Raw genomic sequence first — 13,362 nt, forward strand, 5'->3', positions numbered from 1 at the left:
AAGTAAACTTGTGTTTTATTGAACTTCAAATTAGAAAGGGCGTGGCAATTACACTATTGAGAGAAAAAAAATCGTTATTTTCTATGTCAAACAGTTCTTCTGATAAAAATCCAGCGAGTAACCATTCCAAAGATATTTGTAATTTAAATATCCAATAATATACATCATCATTGACCAAAAATTAAGCATGTTGACTAGATAAGACTGAAATAATAAATTTGGAAATGTTTTTGTGTCAAAGGTTCAATTGTTCTTTTCTAGAAAAATTTTGAATAATTTAAAAATGTGAAAATTTCCTAAATTTATAATTTCAGTCATATAAATATTTAATCAACATATTTATTATGCGCTCCCTACAAGTAGAAGTCATATTGACATCAAAATCGAATTTTTCATGCTAAAATCAGACACCAATTTTCATCCAAATATCGAGGTTAGTTCAGAAACTATTACAAAAAATCGAAATAAAAATGAAACTTCTACACCCTGTATCTCCAAAATGAAGTATTTTGTGGCAAAATTTATATGAACTTTTTTACTTATTTTTATCTGCAGAATATGCTGTCGCAATTCCCGATTACCGTTAGGACCACCCTGTAGTATATTTCGGTAAAGACGAAATAAATTTAAGAAATATTAAGTTACTTACCTTATAAAAATAGAATGAGTTTAAATCTGATGAGCTGGCCATTGAAAAGTTTTTATAAACTACCGTTGAATTTCCTGATGTATTATTGAGCACGTCCACATAAGGATAAACTTCATCTATGGCGGATTTATTTTCAACACTCATAATGAAAGAGTTTGTTGTTAGATGTGCCATTACTCTTCGAAAACTGTAAATAAAACCATCTTTTAGTCAATGCTATAAAAACATAATTGATGTAGTTTCAATTTTCAAACCGCAAAATATAATTATTTTCCGACTTCTATCAAAGAGAAAAATATTTTAAGTTTTAGATAACTCTGGGACATGGTTACAATAATTTTATTATAGATCTATCTTGTAACGTTTTTAGTTCGTTACATGTCTTTTTTATATATAATATATGATGTCTATATATAATATATGATGTCTGATGATGATCACCGGATTCCCTCTCGTTCAGGCCGGATAGTTTATTTGACGCGTAATTTTTACGTTCCCTAGTCGCCAACCCTGTTATCGTTCGACACAATCCTGTTATCGCTCTGAGGAGGCGCTGTCAACATCGCTTCTGTCAACTCTCTCCGTGCTTAACCTCACTTTGTTTTGACGCTCTGTTGTATCCCAGCTTTTAGAAATGGTGATTATTTAAGTTTTGCTGTATAATTTGAATCAGCTGCTATTTCGAGGCTACAGGTAAAGATGAGTTATTACCTTTTATAGATTCGATATTATTATCGAATATTTTTAGGGTAGAGTTACGGATGTCCCAACTTATAGACCAGCGTTGTATATGATTACATAACATTTAAGTGGCTTTAATAAAATTAGTTTTAAAATATCATTTTATGTTTTGAAAAAATAAATAAATAAGTAATTAGGGTAACTACATTATGAAAACTACGAATACCCAATTTTTATGTTGCAGGGACCCTAATATATAATGGCAAACGGCTGAGTGACATCCATAATATCAAGGTAACAAACTTGTAATTAATATGGGGTGTTCTAATTACTTAAAATACATATTACACGTCCTACTTTTCTATGAGCAGGACTGTACCTAATAAAGATCTACTGACGCAAAATCATAAAAATTAAAATATCTAAGAAAATCTTTGTCTGAGGGGAAGGCAACCTTAATAATATTTTGAAGATATATGAATTCCCCATTGAACACCGGAATCATATATTGGGTATTCCTTTTAAAATAAACAAGTAACTTGCTTTTATATGTGACCAATGTTCCATATTCATTTTGTCTCACCCTGTATAACTTTTCGGATCAAATTTTAATTTGGTTTAACATACAATGGTTACTGTAATTAAATATCAGGCTATACAAGGTCAACTAAAATTTAGGTAGCTGTTAACGAAATTTAAAATTTAATTTTCACAAAATGTGAAATATGTCAAAATCCTTAGATTTTAGGTATATGCTTCTTTAATAAAACTCACCTTTATTTTTTTCCTAGAATCCGAAAATCAATTAATATATAGGGTGTTCCCTCGGGTGTTCCATTAGAAAAAAAACAAAACTTTGATGTGTAACTTTTTTTGGGGACATCCTGTATAATTCTCTATATTTTTACAAAATGCTTTCAGTTAACCTACATATGCTGCCAAAATTTCATTTCGATATAAACTACCGTTCTCCTTGGAGCTTCCGCGGCGTATGAGAGGCGCCACCCCGTATTAGACTTTTTCGAAGATGCGTTAAAGTTGTACTTAACAGGCATCTAAAAGTTATTTGTAAAAATCTACCTTCAAATTACTCAAAACATAATACCGCCCAGAGAAAGCTACAATTACAATACCAGCAAAAATACGATTTTGTCATTGTCAAATTCGATGTCACATTTTTTTGTTTACAAGAATTTATGTAGTTTGGAAAAGACGGTTATTTTTTCTGAATTGGAATGATCATCTACAAAAGTATGAATTGAGAATAGTATTCGCGGAGTATGACTTGATTGCTGTTAATTACTCGATCGCTTGCAGGTCTCGCTCATACTACATACACCCAAAATAATTTATCAAATAAAAGTAATATTTGTAACTAAACGAACTTTATTAAAATATACTAATTTAAACATGTTTACATAATCCCCCATTCAGAGCCAAACAACACCCCAAAGATTATCAAATTTACGCCTCACAATACAAAGCTGTTAAGGGAAGAATCTTTAGCATTCCACAGAGATGTCGTTTTCAGTACAGGGTGAGTCAACGATAGAGTAAAGTCCATTATCTCATTTGTTTCGAGGTTTACAAAAAAAATTAAATATAAAAGTTGTAGGGAAGGTTAAGATACACATTTTAAAGTTATTATAGAGTATACAAGGTGCTTCAAAAAAGTGTGGCGGATATAACATATGTTTTTTAAATGCAACACCCTATTTTTTATTTTATTTTTAGATTCTGCGTAAAATTCCATAACTTTTTTATATATAATGTTATATACGTAAAATTAATAGTTTTTGTAATATTTCAATTTGCTTAAACAAATGTTAAATTGCAGTGTGGTAAAAAATTGTCAGTGGTGCCATTGTTTCTGAAGTTGGAGTACCAAAATTTGGTACGAGAGTTTTATAGAGATAAAAAAAATATATATAAAGATATTTTAGTTAAATGATACAGAGTGTTCAATATATATTTATGAATTAAAAAACTACTTAAAATTAAAAAATCTCATTTTTTTAAATGGGACACCCTATATATTAAGTATGTCATATACCTATTTTTAATAGTTTGCGATTTACTATTTTACCCATATTTTTAATACACTTACCCTATAAAATCATACTTGCCATGACAAAACAATTTATTACTTATCTTTAACAAGTAGCTTAATAATTAGTTACAATTGCTGGTATTAGTTAAAGTTAATTAACTTTACTCAAATAAACTAAAACCGCAGTCGTGAATTTCTTGGTGTATTTCCATATTATGAAAGAGGACACTTGGATTTCCCGTCGCGCGTCGGGGCGAATAGCTACAGATTAAGGTAATCCTAGATTATCTAATTGTTGAAGACTACTAATATAGGAATTTTTTTCGACATACAGTAAAGTTTTTTTCTCGTAGTAATTCTAGTTTATAATTCATTTGGTAAAGCCAATATTACTACTGCCGTGAAACCGTCCCATTACACACTGAAGTTATTTTCTAGATAATCTACATCTATTCTTATACTACTTAGCAAAGCCCTATATAATATATAGTCTCTTAGTACTGGACCAAAAAATATGTTTTTCTTGGCTTGTTCGTGTATATCAGTCACATTGACTAATTCATTTCAGGATAATCTGTAACTATATATCTCTATAATTTATACTTATTACAACATATTAAACTAAAATTCAAATTTTGTTCTTAACTTGCTTAACAGACAACAAATTTTGATAATTATTATTTTTTGTCATAGTAACTATGATGTTATAGCGTAATTGTAATAAAAATATGGGCAAAAATAGAAAAAAATTGGAATAAATCGCAAACTATTAAAAATAGGTATATGACATAGTTAACAAAAGTTGAAGAGTTTTGCAAAATCTATCAGAAAAAATGATAATATATAGGGTGTACCATTTAAAAAATTTGAAATTTCTCAATTTTAAGTAGTCGAAATTCATAAATATATTTTGAACACCCTGTAGCATCTAACTAAAATATCTTTACATAGGTCTTTTTCTATATCGCTATTAAATTCTCCTACCAAATTTTGGTTCTCCAACTTCAGAAACAATGCCATTACTGACAATTTTTTATCACACTGCAATCTAACATTTGTTTAAACAAATTTAAATATTACAGAAACTATTAATTTTAGGTATATAACATTATATACAAAAAAGTTATGGAATTTTACGCAGAATCTAAAAATAAAATACATAAATAGGGTATTCCATTTAAAAAAACATATGTTATATTCGTCACACTTTTTTGAAGCACCCTGTATACTCTATAATAATTTTAAAATGTGTATCCTAACCGTCCCTATAACTTTTATATTTAAAATTTTTTTGTAAACCTCGAAACAAAGGAGATAATGGACTTTGCTCTATCGTTGACTCACCGTGTACATCTAAATTTACGTATTTAATATGCCCATAAAGACGGTTTTTGAGTGTTCTCCACAGGAAGAAGTCGTTCGGCGAAAGATCCTGTGGTCTTTTCCTACTGTAACCCCAACAGACGGGAGTCAATGTTTTTCTTTTCTTCAACATCAAGAATGTTCGTTATTGTTGTTTTCTTCCTTCAATTAATTTGTCTTCATACTTCCATGTGCTTAATACCGTGCCTTTAGTTTCAAACCTCTGCCTAGTTTATTCTTTAAACTATTGACTTATTCGGTATAGGCTTTCCGGAGACTGAGATGCGAACAAATCTAACACAGCGGGAATTCTATTTCCAACAAAATACCGTTTAACCATCGTAACTTTTTAAGAAGTTGCGGAAATTTTAATTATTTTATACAAAATTACTCTATATGGTATTTTCAAATTTTTGTAAACAAGATGTCACAATGTCACAGTGACCTCGAATTTGACAATGCCATAATCACATTTTTGCTGGTATTTTGTAGCATTCTCCGGGCCATATATTATAAATTTTAGTAATTTGATGATAGATTTTTGCAAATATCATTTAAATGACAAATAAAACGAAATTCTAGACGGAATTACAACTTTAACGCCTCTTCAAAAAAGTCTAATACAACTTTTGCATAAAATCATCTGGGGAGATAATATTTTACTTTTTCCAAATTTACATGGAATTTCCTATGTCCCAATGTGTTCCAATGCACCACACGAGTATGTTGAATATGCATGCCAAATTTGAAAAATTTTGGGAAAGCTATTTTTAACTAATTTAATGGTACTATTGTATTTATTCTTGGTTTCTTCTTCACTGTACTTCTGCACTATGCACGACAATAATGAAAACCAGTGGCGCAACTAGACACATACTTTTAGGGAGGCTCTTTTTGGAGTTTTTTTTTTTGGGGGGGGGGGGGTTAAGTCACTCTAGGATAATATTGATTTGAGGTTAAACCCAATTTTATACAACACGCAGCAGTCGTCTGGGTAGGGGGACTAAGCCCCCTTGCCGCCACTGATGAAAACCCAACTTATTGTCGAAATAGGTCGTTATTTTTGAACTGAATTGACAACTGAACAGAAACTGAATGGAAGCCAAGGCGGGTTCTGACTTGTCAGTCTCGCCGACGCAGTCTGACTGATTCATTATCAATGAAAAATAAAAATCAACGATTGTATTCACACGTTTCATATTTTGCTACATTCAGTATTCAGTTGGTCCAAACATTTTAACGTGGTGATTTCGTAGACATGAAAATGGTTAAAACAAAATTGAAACCAGGTGTTCGCGAAGTTTGTTTACAATTAGCAAATGAATTAACAGAATATTCTGGTGAATCAGAAAAGAAGAAAACGTTTTTTTTTAAAGCAGATACGTCTACAAGAAACCGTTGACGTTCTATTTTAACAGAACGTCAACGGTTTCTTGTAGACGTATCTGCTTAAAAGAAAAACTAAAGTGTTCTCATAATAGTTTGAATTTAAATATTGCAAATAGTTTTTTTTCTTTATTCTTTGAATTTTTTTTCTGCTTCCGACGATAGACTTTCCGAAACGTTAAGCATTTTTTCTTTGTTAGGCAAATTGGTATAACTGTAAACATAACTTCTGACAAGCAGTGTCCGTTTAGGTTTAACGCAGAAGTGTTTACAAAAAATAAGTATTTTATTTTGTAGCTTTTCTTGCAGTGCAGTGGCGAAATACCCATAAAGGATTTTTTTGGAGATTAATTAACTTTAACTTGTAAACTGAACAAATTACGAAAATGTAGTTCTCACGCTTCAGTTTCTATTCACTATTCGATAAGATCAGTCAAAAATGAAAAAAAGTAGAACTGGTTTTCACTTTAACTGAAAGTACGAATTTACCGATCATTTAACATGAAAATGTGTTCTGACGTTCATTATTAATTTGTTCAGTATCACTGAGTCAGTCAGACTGCGTCAGCGAAACTGACAAGTGAGAACCCGCCTTGAACTGACCGTCTAAAAGTACCTTAAGAAAAACCTCATATATTTTTAAATTAAAACTGAACAGGTAACAATGCAAAACCAGACAAATGTCAACATACCTTAAATCGTGAACCTATGACTTTTTCAATTTGTTGTGCTGTTTACGCATCTACGCACGTTGGAATTACCTATTTATAGTTTATATATAGTTTATGCGGCAGACCCTCAAAATAGGGTAAAACGTAGCAAATTCGGTTAAAAGCATGAAACTCGCCAGAGTTGTTATTTAGATCATTTTAAATGATTTGAGCCGCAGCACCCCAAATTTCAACACTTATGATGATGGTTTTACACACTTTTACAAAAAAGGGTTAAAAATATTCAAAATTTGAATGCCAACGCCAATCGTATAATATTATATTTTTTTTAAAAATATATCACTTTTTATAAAATTTAACTAAAAACTAATAACTCAATTATTAATTATTGTTAATATTATTATTGTTATCAATAAACCAAGTTAAACTGATATAGGGTATCATCCCTACCCAAGAAATAAACGCAATATCGCAATTTTTATACTTTTAATAAATTTTAACCTGCTTTAAGTGACGCCACTGACTGTGTATAGTGGAATAAACAATAGAAGCAATATAAATTAATATATTATAATAATTTATGTTGAGCAACGAACAAAATATTTATCATTAAACCGTTTGCCGCTGAGTAGATTTTTTATTACAATAGGTACCTATACTAATTGCATGGCTTCGGTTTTATTTTTTTGTTTTTTAATGTAATATTTGCTTCTTTGTAGCATGAAAAAAAAATGAAAAAATATAAAAATAAAATAACGGTGGCAGTACCGCATCCCCTAGATAGCTTAATAGATTGGAAAAAATGTTGTATCTGTCAAGTTGATGGTGGAAAAACTGTTTGTCCTGCAAATACTAAAGTTGTTTCGCTTCGAAATAAAGGATATGGTACTTCAGCTTCTAATTTACTACTTTTAACTAATTACAATCACGTACTCCCATCTGGAATGCAAATTAATTGTCTTAAAGGGGAAGGAGAAATTGAGCAAACATTAATCGAAAAAAAAGCACTGTGGCCATAGAACATAACTATGGCCAGAAAACACTTGTTTGCAACTGAAAATAGACCATTTACGGCTATACCACCAACTCGAGCTGCTCTACATGAACACACATTAAGGGCAGCATACCAGGAGGGTCATATTTGGGGTAGAGCTGACCAAATATATCAAGATGGTCTACCTGCTCCAATTAGCTGGGGATGGATGGAGGTTGAGGGAGAATGGATACCACTGTGGTCGAAAAAAGCCCAAGTTTGGGAGTCGTACAGGTCACTTGATACGTGTTCCTGCAAAAAACATGATTTACCTTGTACAATCGCCTGCAAGAACTGCAAAGGAGAATGCAGTAATAGGAGGTAAACAATTCTGAAGAAAGTAAAAGTTATAATAAAACTATTTTTGTTGCAGCTCGAGATTTCAATGAATTTTAAATACCTAAGTAGCCAGGTTATACTTGTTTTTTATTGTTATTACGTATAAATAAACTAATTAAGATTAAATATAAACTTTTTTTTATTACACAAAACGTTAGTCCCAGTTTCTAGAAGTGTAGTATTGCCCAAATTGGTACAAAGAATCCTTGACGGCGCATCCAAGCGGGGGGGATAACATTCCTTCTCCCCCATGGGTGCGCCCATGGTCTTGTCACAAATTTAATTGCATTTTTCGTACCAAAACTTACAAAAATATCCAGCATTTTGGTCAGGATACGGTAAATATGTTAGAGAATGCAATTTTGACACTTAAATCAAATATCACAGCCGTAGAGCCCAAACCCTAGGTTATACAAAATTGGCGTATTTTTTTAAAATCTTCATGTTCGAATTAGTCAAAAAAGACACTAAAATTAAAAAAAAAATATTGAAATAAATTTCTGAGAAATTTTAACCCCTTAAAAAATAAATAAGGGTTGCAAACCTACCCCAACGGATGAAATTTTAGGTGCTGCGGGTAAAATAGCTTAAAATGACCTATTAAACAACTATGCCAAGTTTCACGCTTTTAACCCAATTTGCTAGGTTTTTTTTTATGGGCCGCATGTACTATTACCTATGCAGTAACTGGGCTGGCAATGAATTTCTGCAATTTAAAACTTGTTCAAAACAGCCAAAAGTATAACGTGTAAGACCCTCTATATTTTACCTCATAATATTCTAGATATATTTTAAACGCCGTAACAAAATCACGCCAATTTTGTCAAGCGAGGCTTCAAAGCTTATCGCTCCAGATTGTTTAGACTACGTAAGGGCAAGCGGCGATAATATAAACAGAACGCTGGTCACGGCACTTAAAAAATATATCTTAAGGCTCATAGTTTTTTATGAAAGACGAGAGGTTCAGTTTAATATTTGGGTTGGCATTTAGTTGCTTTTGAATCTTTTAAAGAAGTGGAGTGTCGCTAAACGTTAATTTAAATACGAGCTAAATAATTAATTTAAATAGTTATAACATTGTGACAGTGTTGTGGCAGTGTTAAAGCTACTTTATAGGGTGAGTTGATTCACTGAGTATGCATTCTCTACATGTTATGTTTTAATTTATAATTGATTTATTTAAGAGTTTATGAGTTTAAAGAGTTATCTTTTCTATAATAATTTGTTGAGTAGTGTCTGTAACTGAAACAAACCCTTGCGTTTGGTGTCATTGCACGTCTCAGTACAGGGTAAATATATTATTTAAAGAGCTAGTGGCAAGGGTTCACTAGGCTGGTGGCAAGGGCTCACCAGTGGTTTAAAGAGCTAGTGGCAAGGGTTCACTAGGCTGGTGGCAAAGGTTCACCAGTTGTTTAGAGAGCTAGTGGCAAGGGTTCACTCGGCTGGTGGCAAGGGTTCACCAGTTGTTTAGAGAGGGCATTTCGCGTTTAGTGCCGTAATATGTTTTGGACATTTGTGCAAGGGTGTTTGTGTTTAATACCCGTTGTAACATTTGAACTGTGATATTTTACCTTAATAATAAATATCAGGAATTTTGTAGGACCGGCATACTCACAAAGATTTTTCTTTTCAGGCAACTCTATGTCATGAACCATCCTGTACAAGAACCTGCCTTACACATAGCCGTTCGAATTAAAGTTTGGTTTCTTTTAAGTTTTTGTTTATTTACCAATGAATATTTTATATTTTTTTTACATTTATTAAATACGATTAAAATTTAATATGCTCAGGCTTTTTGGTACCATAAACGTTTAGGAAATAAAATTTGACAATGACAAAATCATAGGTTGGCAAATTAAGGTATGTTGGCATTTGCCTGGTTTTGCATTGTTACCTTCTTCAGTTTTAATTTAAAAATAGATGCAGATTTTCTTATATTATAGAGCTATTATATCCTGACATTCTGTTATGTTTTATTTAGGCAATATTTTATTGAGTGGGGAAAGGTAGTAATGATATTGCTTTGTAGTTTTTATCTCTCTAGCTCTGTTTATTTTCTTTTATATACTGGTATAATAATGACTATATTTCGCTCTCTACTATAGCATTAATATTAATTCATTTGTCCCTTAACGTATCATATTTTCCTTATACTTAATGATATAGTTATTTTTACTCTGCCACGTGTAGCTTTATTTATTTTCTCGATTTTGTTGATAATCTGACGTTTTTTTACTGTCGTTTAACGTATTACAAATGAAGATGAATTGAACTGATATACAGTATGTACCCAGATTGTCTTTACAAGAGGAAAAACTTTTTTATTATTGACATTTTGAGAAAAATGCATTCTTCATAAAAAATGTTGCTTGTTCTGAAATGGTTAATTCCGTTTATACTTTTCCAAATTTCCATACCGTTTTTTTATACCGAAAATATAAAAAAAAACATGAAAAAACAGTATCCTATTATATTTTGCTGTTTTAAAATATTAAAGAAATACAAAATTTATTTAGTTCATTTCTACGGAAAGGGTGATAATAGTTATCGGAAAATGTGATATTTTAACAACAGTAAAAAATATGACGTTAATGGAAATTACGAATAACCATCTATTAAAGAATGAAATCTAAATGATATTGCCACATTAACATAGAAACGACTTTTGATTTTTAGGACTATGTTAGAAAAATTCAACTATATTTTCATGTTTTTTTTTAATTTTCTCTAAAACGGTATGTGAATTTGGAAAAGTATAAACTGGATTAACCATTTTAGAACAAGCAAAATTTTTTATGAAGAATGTATTTTTCTCAAAATGTCAATAATAAAAAAGTTTTTCCTCTTGTCTTGTAACGACAATCCGGCGACACTGTATTTATCTCTAAAAGTTTGTCGTTTGAGACGATGAGGTGTATTCTCCCAAATTAGTTAAAATAATAATAATTAGTCTCATTTCTCAAAAGAAAAAATAACTTATTAACACATTTCAAGAGAGAGCTTCATTTTAATAGAAAAGACGTCCTTTAGTTATATAATAAAAAATCTTAGGATAAATTATCCCAATCCGCCAGGATTCCTTTGCCTTGTTAACCTATAATGTCTGTTATAAATTGAACACTAATGGGTATAAAAAACGCCAGGCATCCACTCAATCCTTGTACACCACTTCAACCGACATACAAAATATATCTGAAAGTATTTTTATTACTTTGAAGTACACAAAGTTAATATTGTAATTATTTTCTATATATAGTAATTCCAGTGTGGATTTATCTACGTTATAAAGTAATTTTGTATGAATACAGCTGGTATTTAATTTGTTTATACATATACAAATAAAAATAAATATTTTTTTATATTAACGCGTCCTTATAATTTATAGTATAAACTTGTAATTATTTGATGATAAAACAGATTGTACACATTCACATACCTACTAGATAAAGTAAATATTTAAGATCCGCTAATATTCTCCTACACACAATAATTCCAACATCCTATCGGCAACACTGTATTACCCTGCTCTCTGCTAAGTTAATCTATTTTCAAAATTTAAATAAAAAACATATTTATCCAGCTGTAATATGTTTAAGTTACTTAACTGACATAAGCTATTTGAAATAGAGTAAATTGGAATTTATGTACCCTATGAAAGAAAAAAAAACGATGTCAGAGTTAGCTTTGAAATGACGACAGATGACATTTACCATGTAATTTTCCATATGTATAAAAGGTTATAATATAGTTCATATCAAATAAACTTTTAGTCGCGTGATTAACCTTGACCGGCAGCGTTACCCACTTTTACATATTTACTTTTAATCAAAATATTTTAGGAAACAAAAATAAATAAATTATAAATATACCAGGTGCGTCTCAAAAGTGGCTCACCCCTATAACTTTTTTATTTTATGAGATAATAAAACGAGATTTGGTATGTTAGTATATGACATAAATTAGGATTGATTGACTTACTAAATTGTTTTTGATCACTACCTGTTTCACCGGAAATGATCAACTTTTGATTTTTAAATGACACCCTCGGTATTTTTTTAATTTATCTGATGGAATAAGACACTCTGAATAGAATGAGATATTATCATATGTCAACTTTGGACATTTTCGCATATGGTTTATGTCACATTGTAACATGCGGTTCATAACGACAATTTAAATCGAAATAGCAAGTGTGTGGTACCAAATTATTCGTAAAAAATGCTTTTTCCAAAAATATGCTAATGAGCCACCCTTATTCCATTTGAAAAAATTGAGATGTAATTAAAAATACGATATGGGCATCTTTTAACCGGCCAGGATAAGACACGAAAAACATTAGACAGTCAAACATATTTTTCCAAGACCCCTTGATTAAAAATTAGTGTTATTAACACAGCCATGGCACTCTAGATTGACAACAATGAATTTAAAAATCGCATCCTCAATTACGTAACTATTAGTTTAATTGGTGGTATCGATGGTATCGATTATAGATGTTCATTTCCAGGCCATTCCTGGCACCCCTTTTCTCAACTTTTAAATGAATATTATAATTGATGCTATAACTTCTAAACAAGCACCTACTGCATTTTTCAATGTATTGAAAAGAACATAATATAAATAATATATTGAAAAGTATATAATAATAAATAAGGAATATATCTGTTAAAGATATATCTTTATTCAAAATATATTTTATAGATGTTAATAATGTTGCGCTAATAAAACAGTAACAAATTGTAGACAATAGGCGTTATCACAGAACAACGCACCTAACTTCCAGCGAATATTTTCGCTGATTTTGCCTTATGACACAATATTGATGGAGACATCATGACAGCACTTCTCCTTATGTGCTCAATTTTCAAATATAAAAAGTATAATTTTTATTCTTATTTTAGAGCGAATTTTCTTTCTACGGTATTCAATCATCTACTTCTTTACCTGCTTTCTTAAAAAAATGAGAAAATTACTTATATGAAAAGAAAAGCTTCTTTGAGAAAAATCGATTTTGTATTAGACCACAAAATCACATTCGCAACAAAATCACAAATCGCGACCATATTAATAAAGGTTGTCTAAAAATTCAAACTCGCAGATAGATATGCAGCAAAATCTCAAATCGCAGCTAGAGTAATATTGGTTGCTTAAAAATTCAAACTTGCAGATAGAAGAAATCGCAGTTTATTAT

At 30.7% G+C, this 13,362-nt stretch overlaps 1 protein-coding gene across 2 annotated transcripts in view; it reads right to left on the bottom strand.

The window, feature by feature from the left end:
* The window catches only part of LOC115883009 (cardioacceleratory peptide receptor-like), a 115,745-nt gene extending 105,778 nt beyond the window's left edge, over positions 1-9,967 (bottom strand). The window contains exons 1-2 of one of the 2 annotated variants that reach the window (XM_030901281.1): positions 9,787-9,967; positions 650-836 (exon numbers count right to left, since the gene is read on the bottom strand). In XM_030901281.1, the coding sequence (XP_030757141.1) occupies positions 650-823 (174 nt within the window). In that variant the 5' untranslated portion in view covers positions 824-836; positions 9,787-9,967. Of the gene's footprint in view, positions 1-649; positions 837-9,742 lie in introns of both variants that reach the window. The other variant, XM_030901280.1, reaches the window with a different exon arrangement.
* Positions 9,968-13,362: the final 3,395 nt, after the last annotated feature.

The sequence above is a fragment of the Sitophilus oryzae genome, unplaced genomic scaffold (assembly GCF_002938485.1).
Source record: "Sitophilus oryzae breed Bouriz unplaced genomic scaffold, Soryzae_2.0 scaffold_1801_pilon_pilon, whole genome shotgun sequence".
NCBI classification, from domain to species: domain Eukaryota; kingdom Metazoa; phylum Arthropoda; class Insecta; order Coleoptera; family Curculionidae; genus Sitophilus; species Sitophilus oryzae.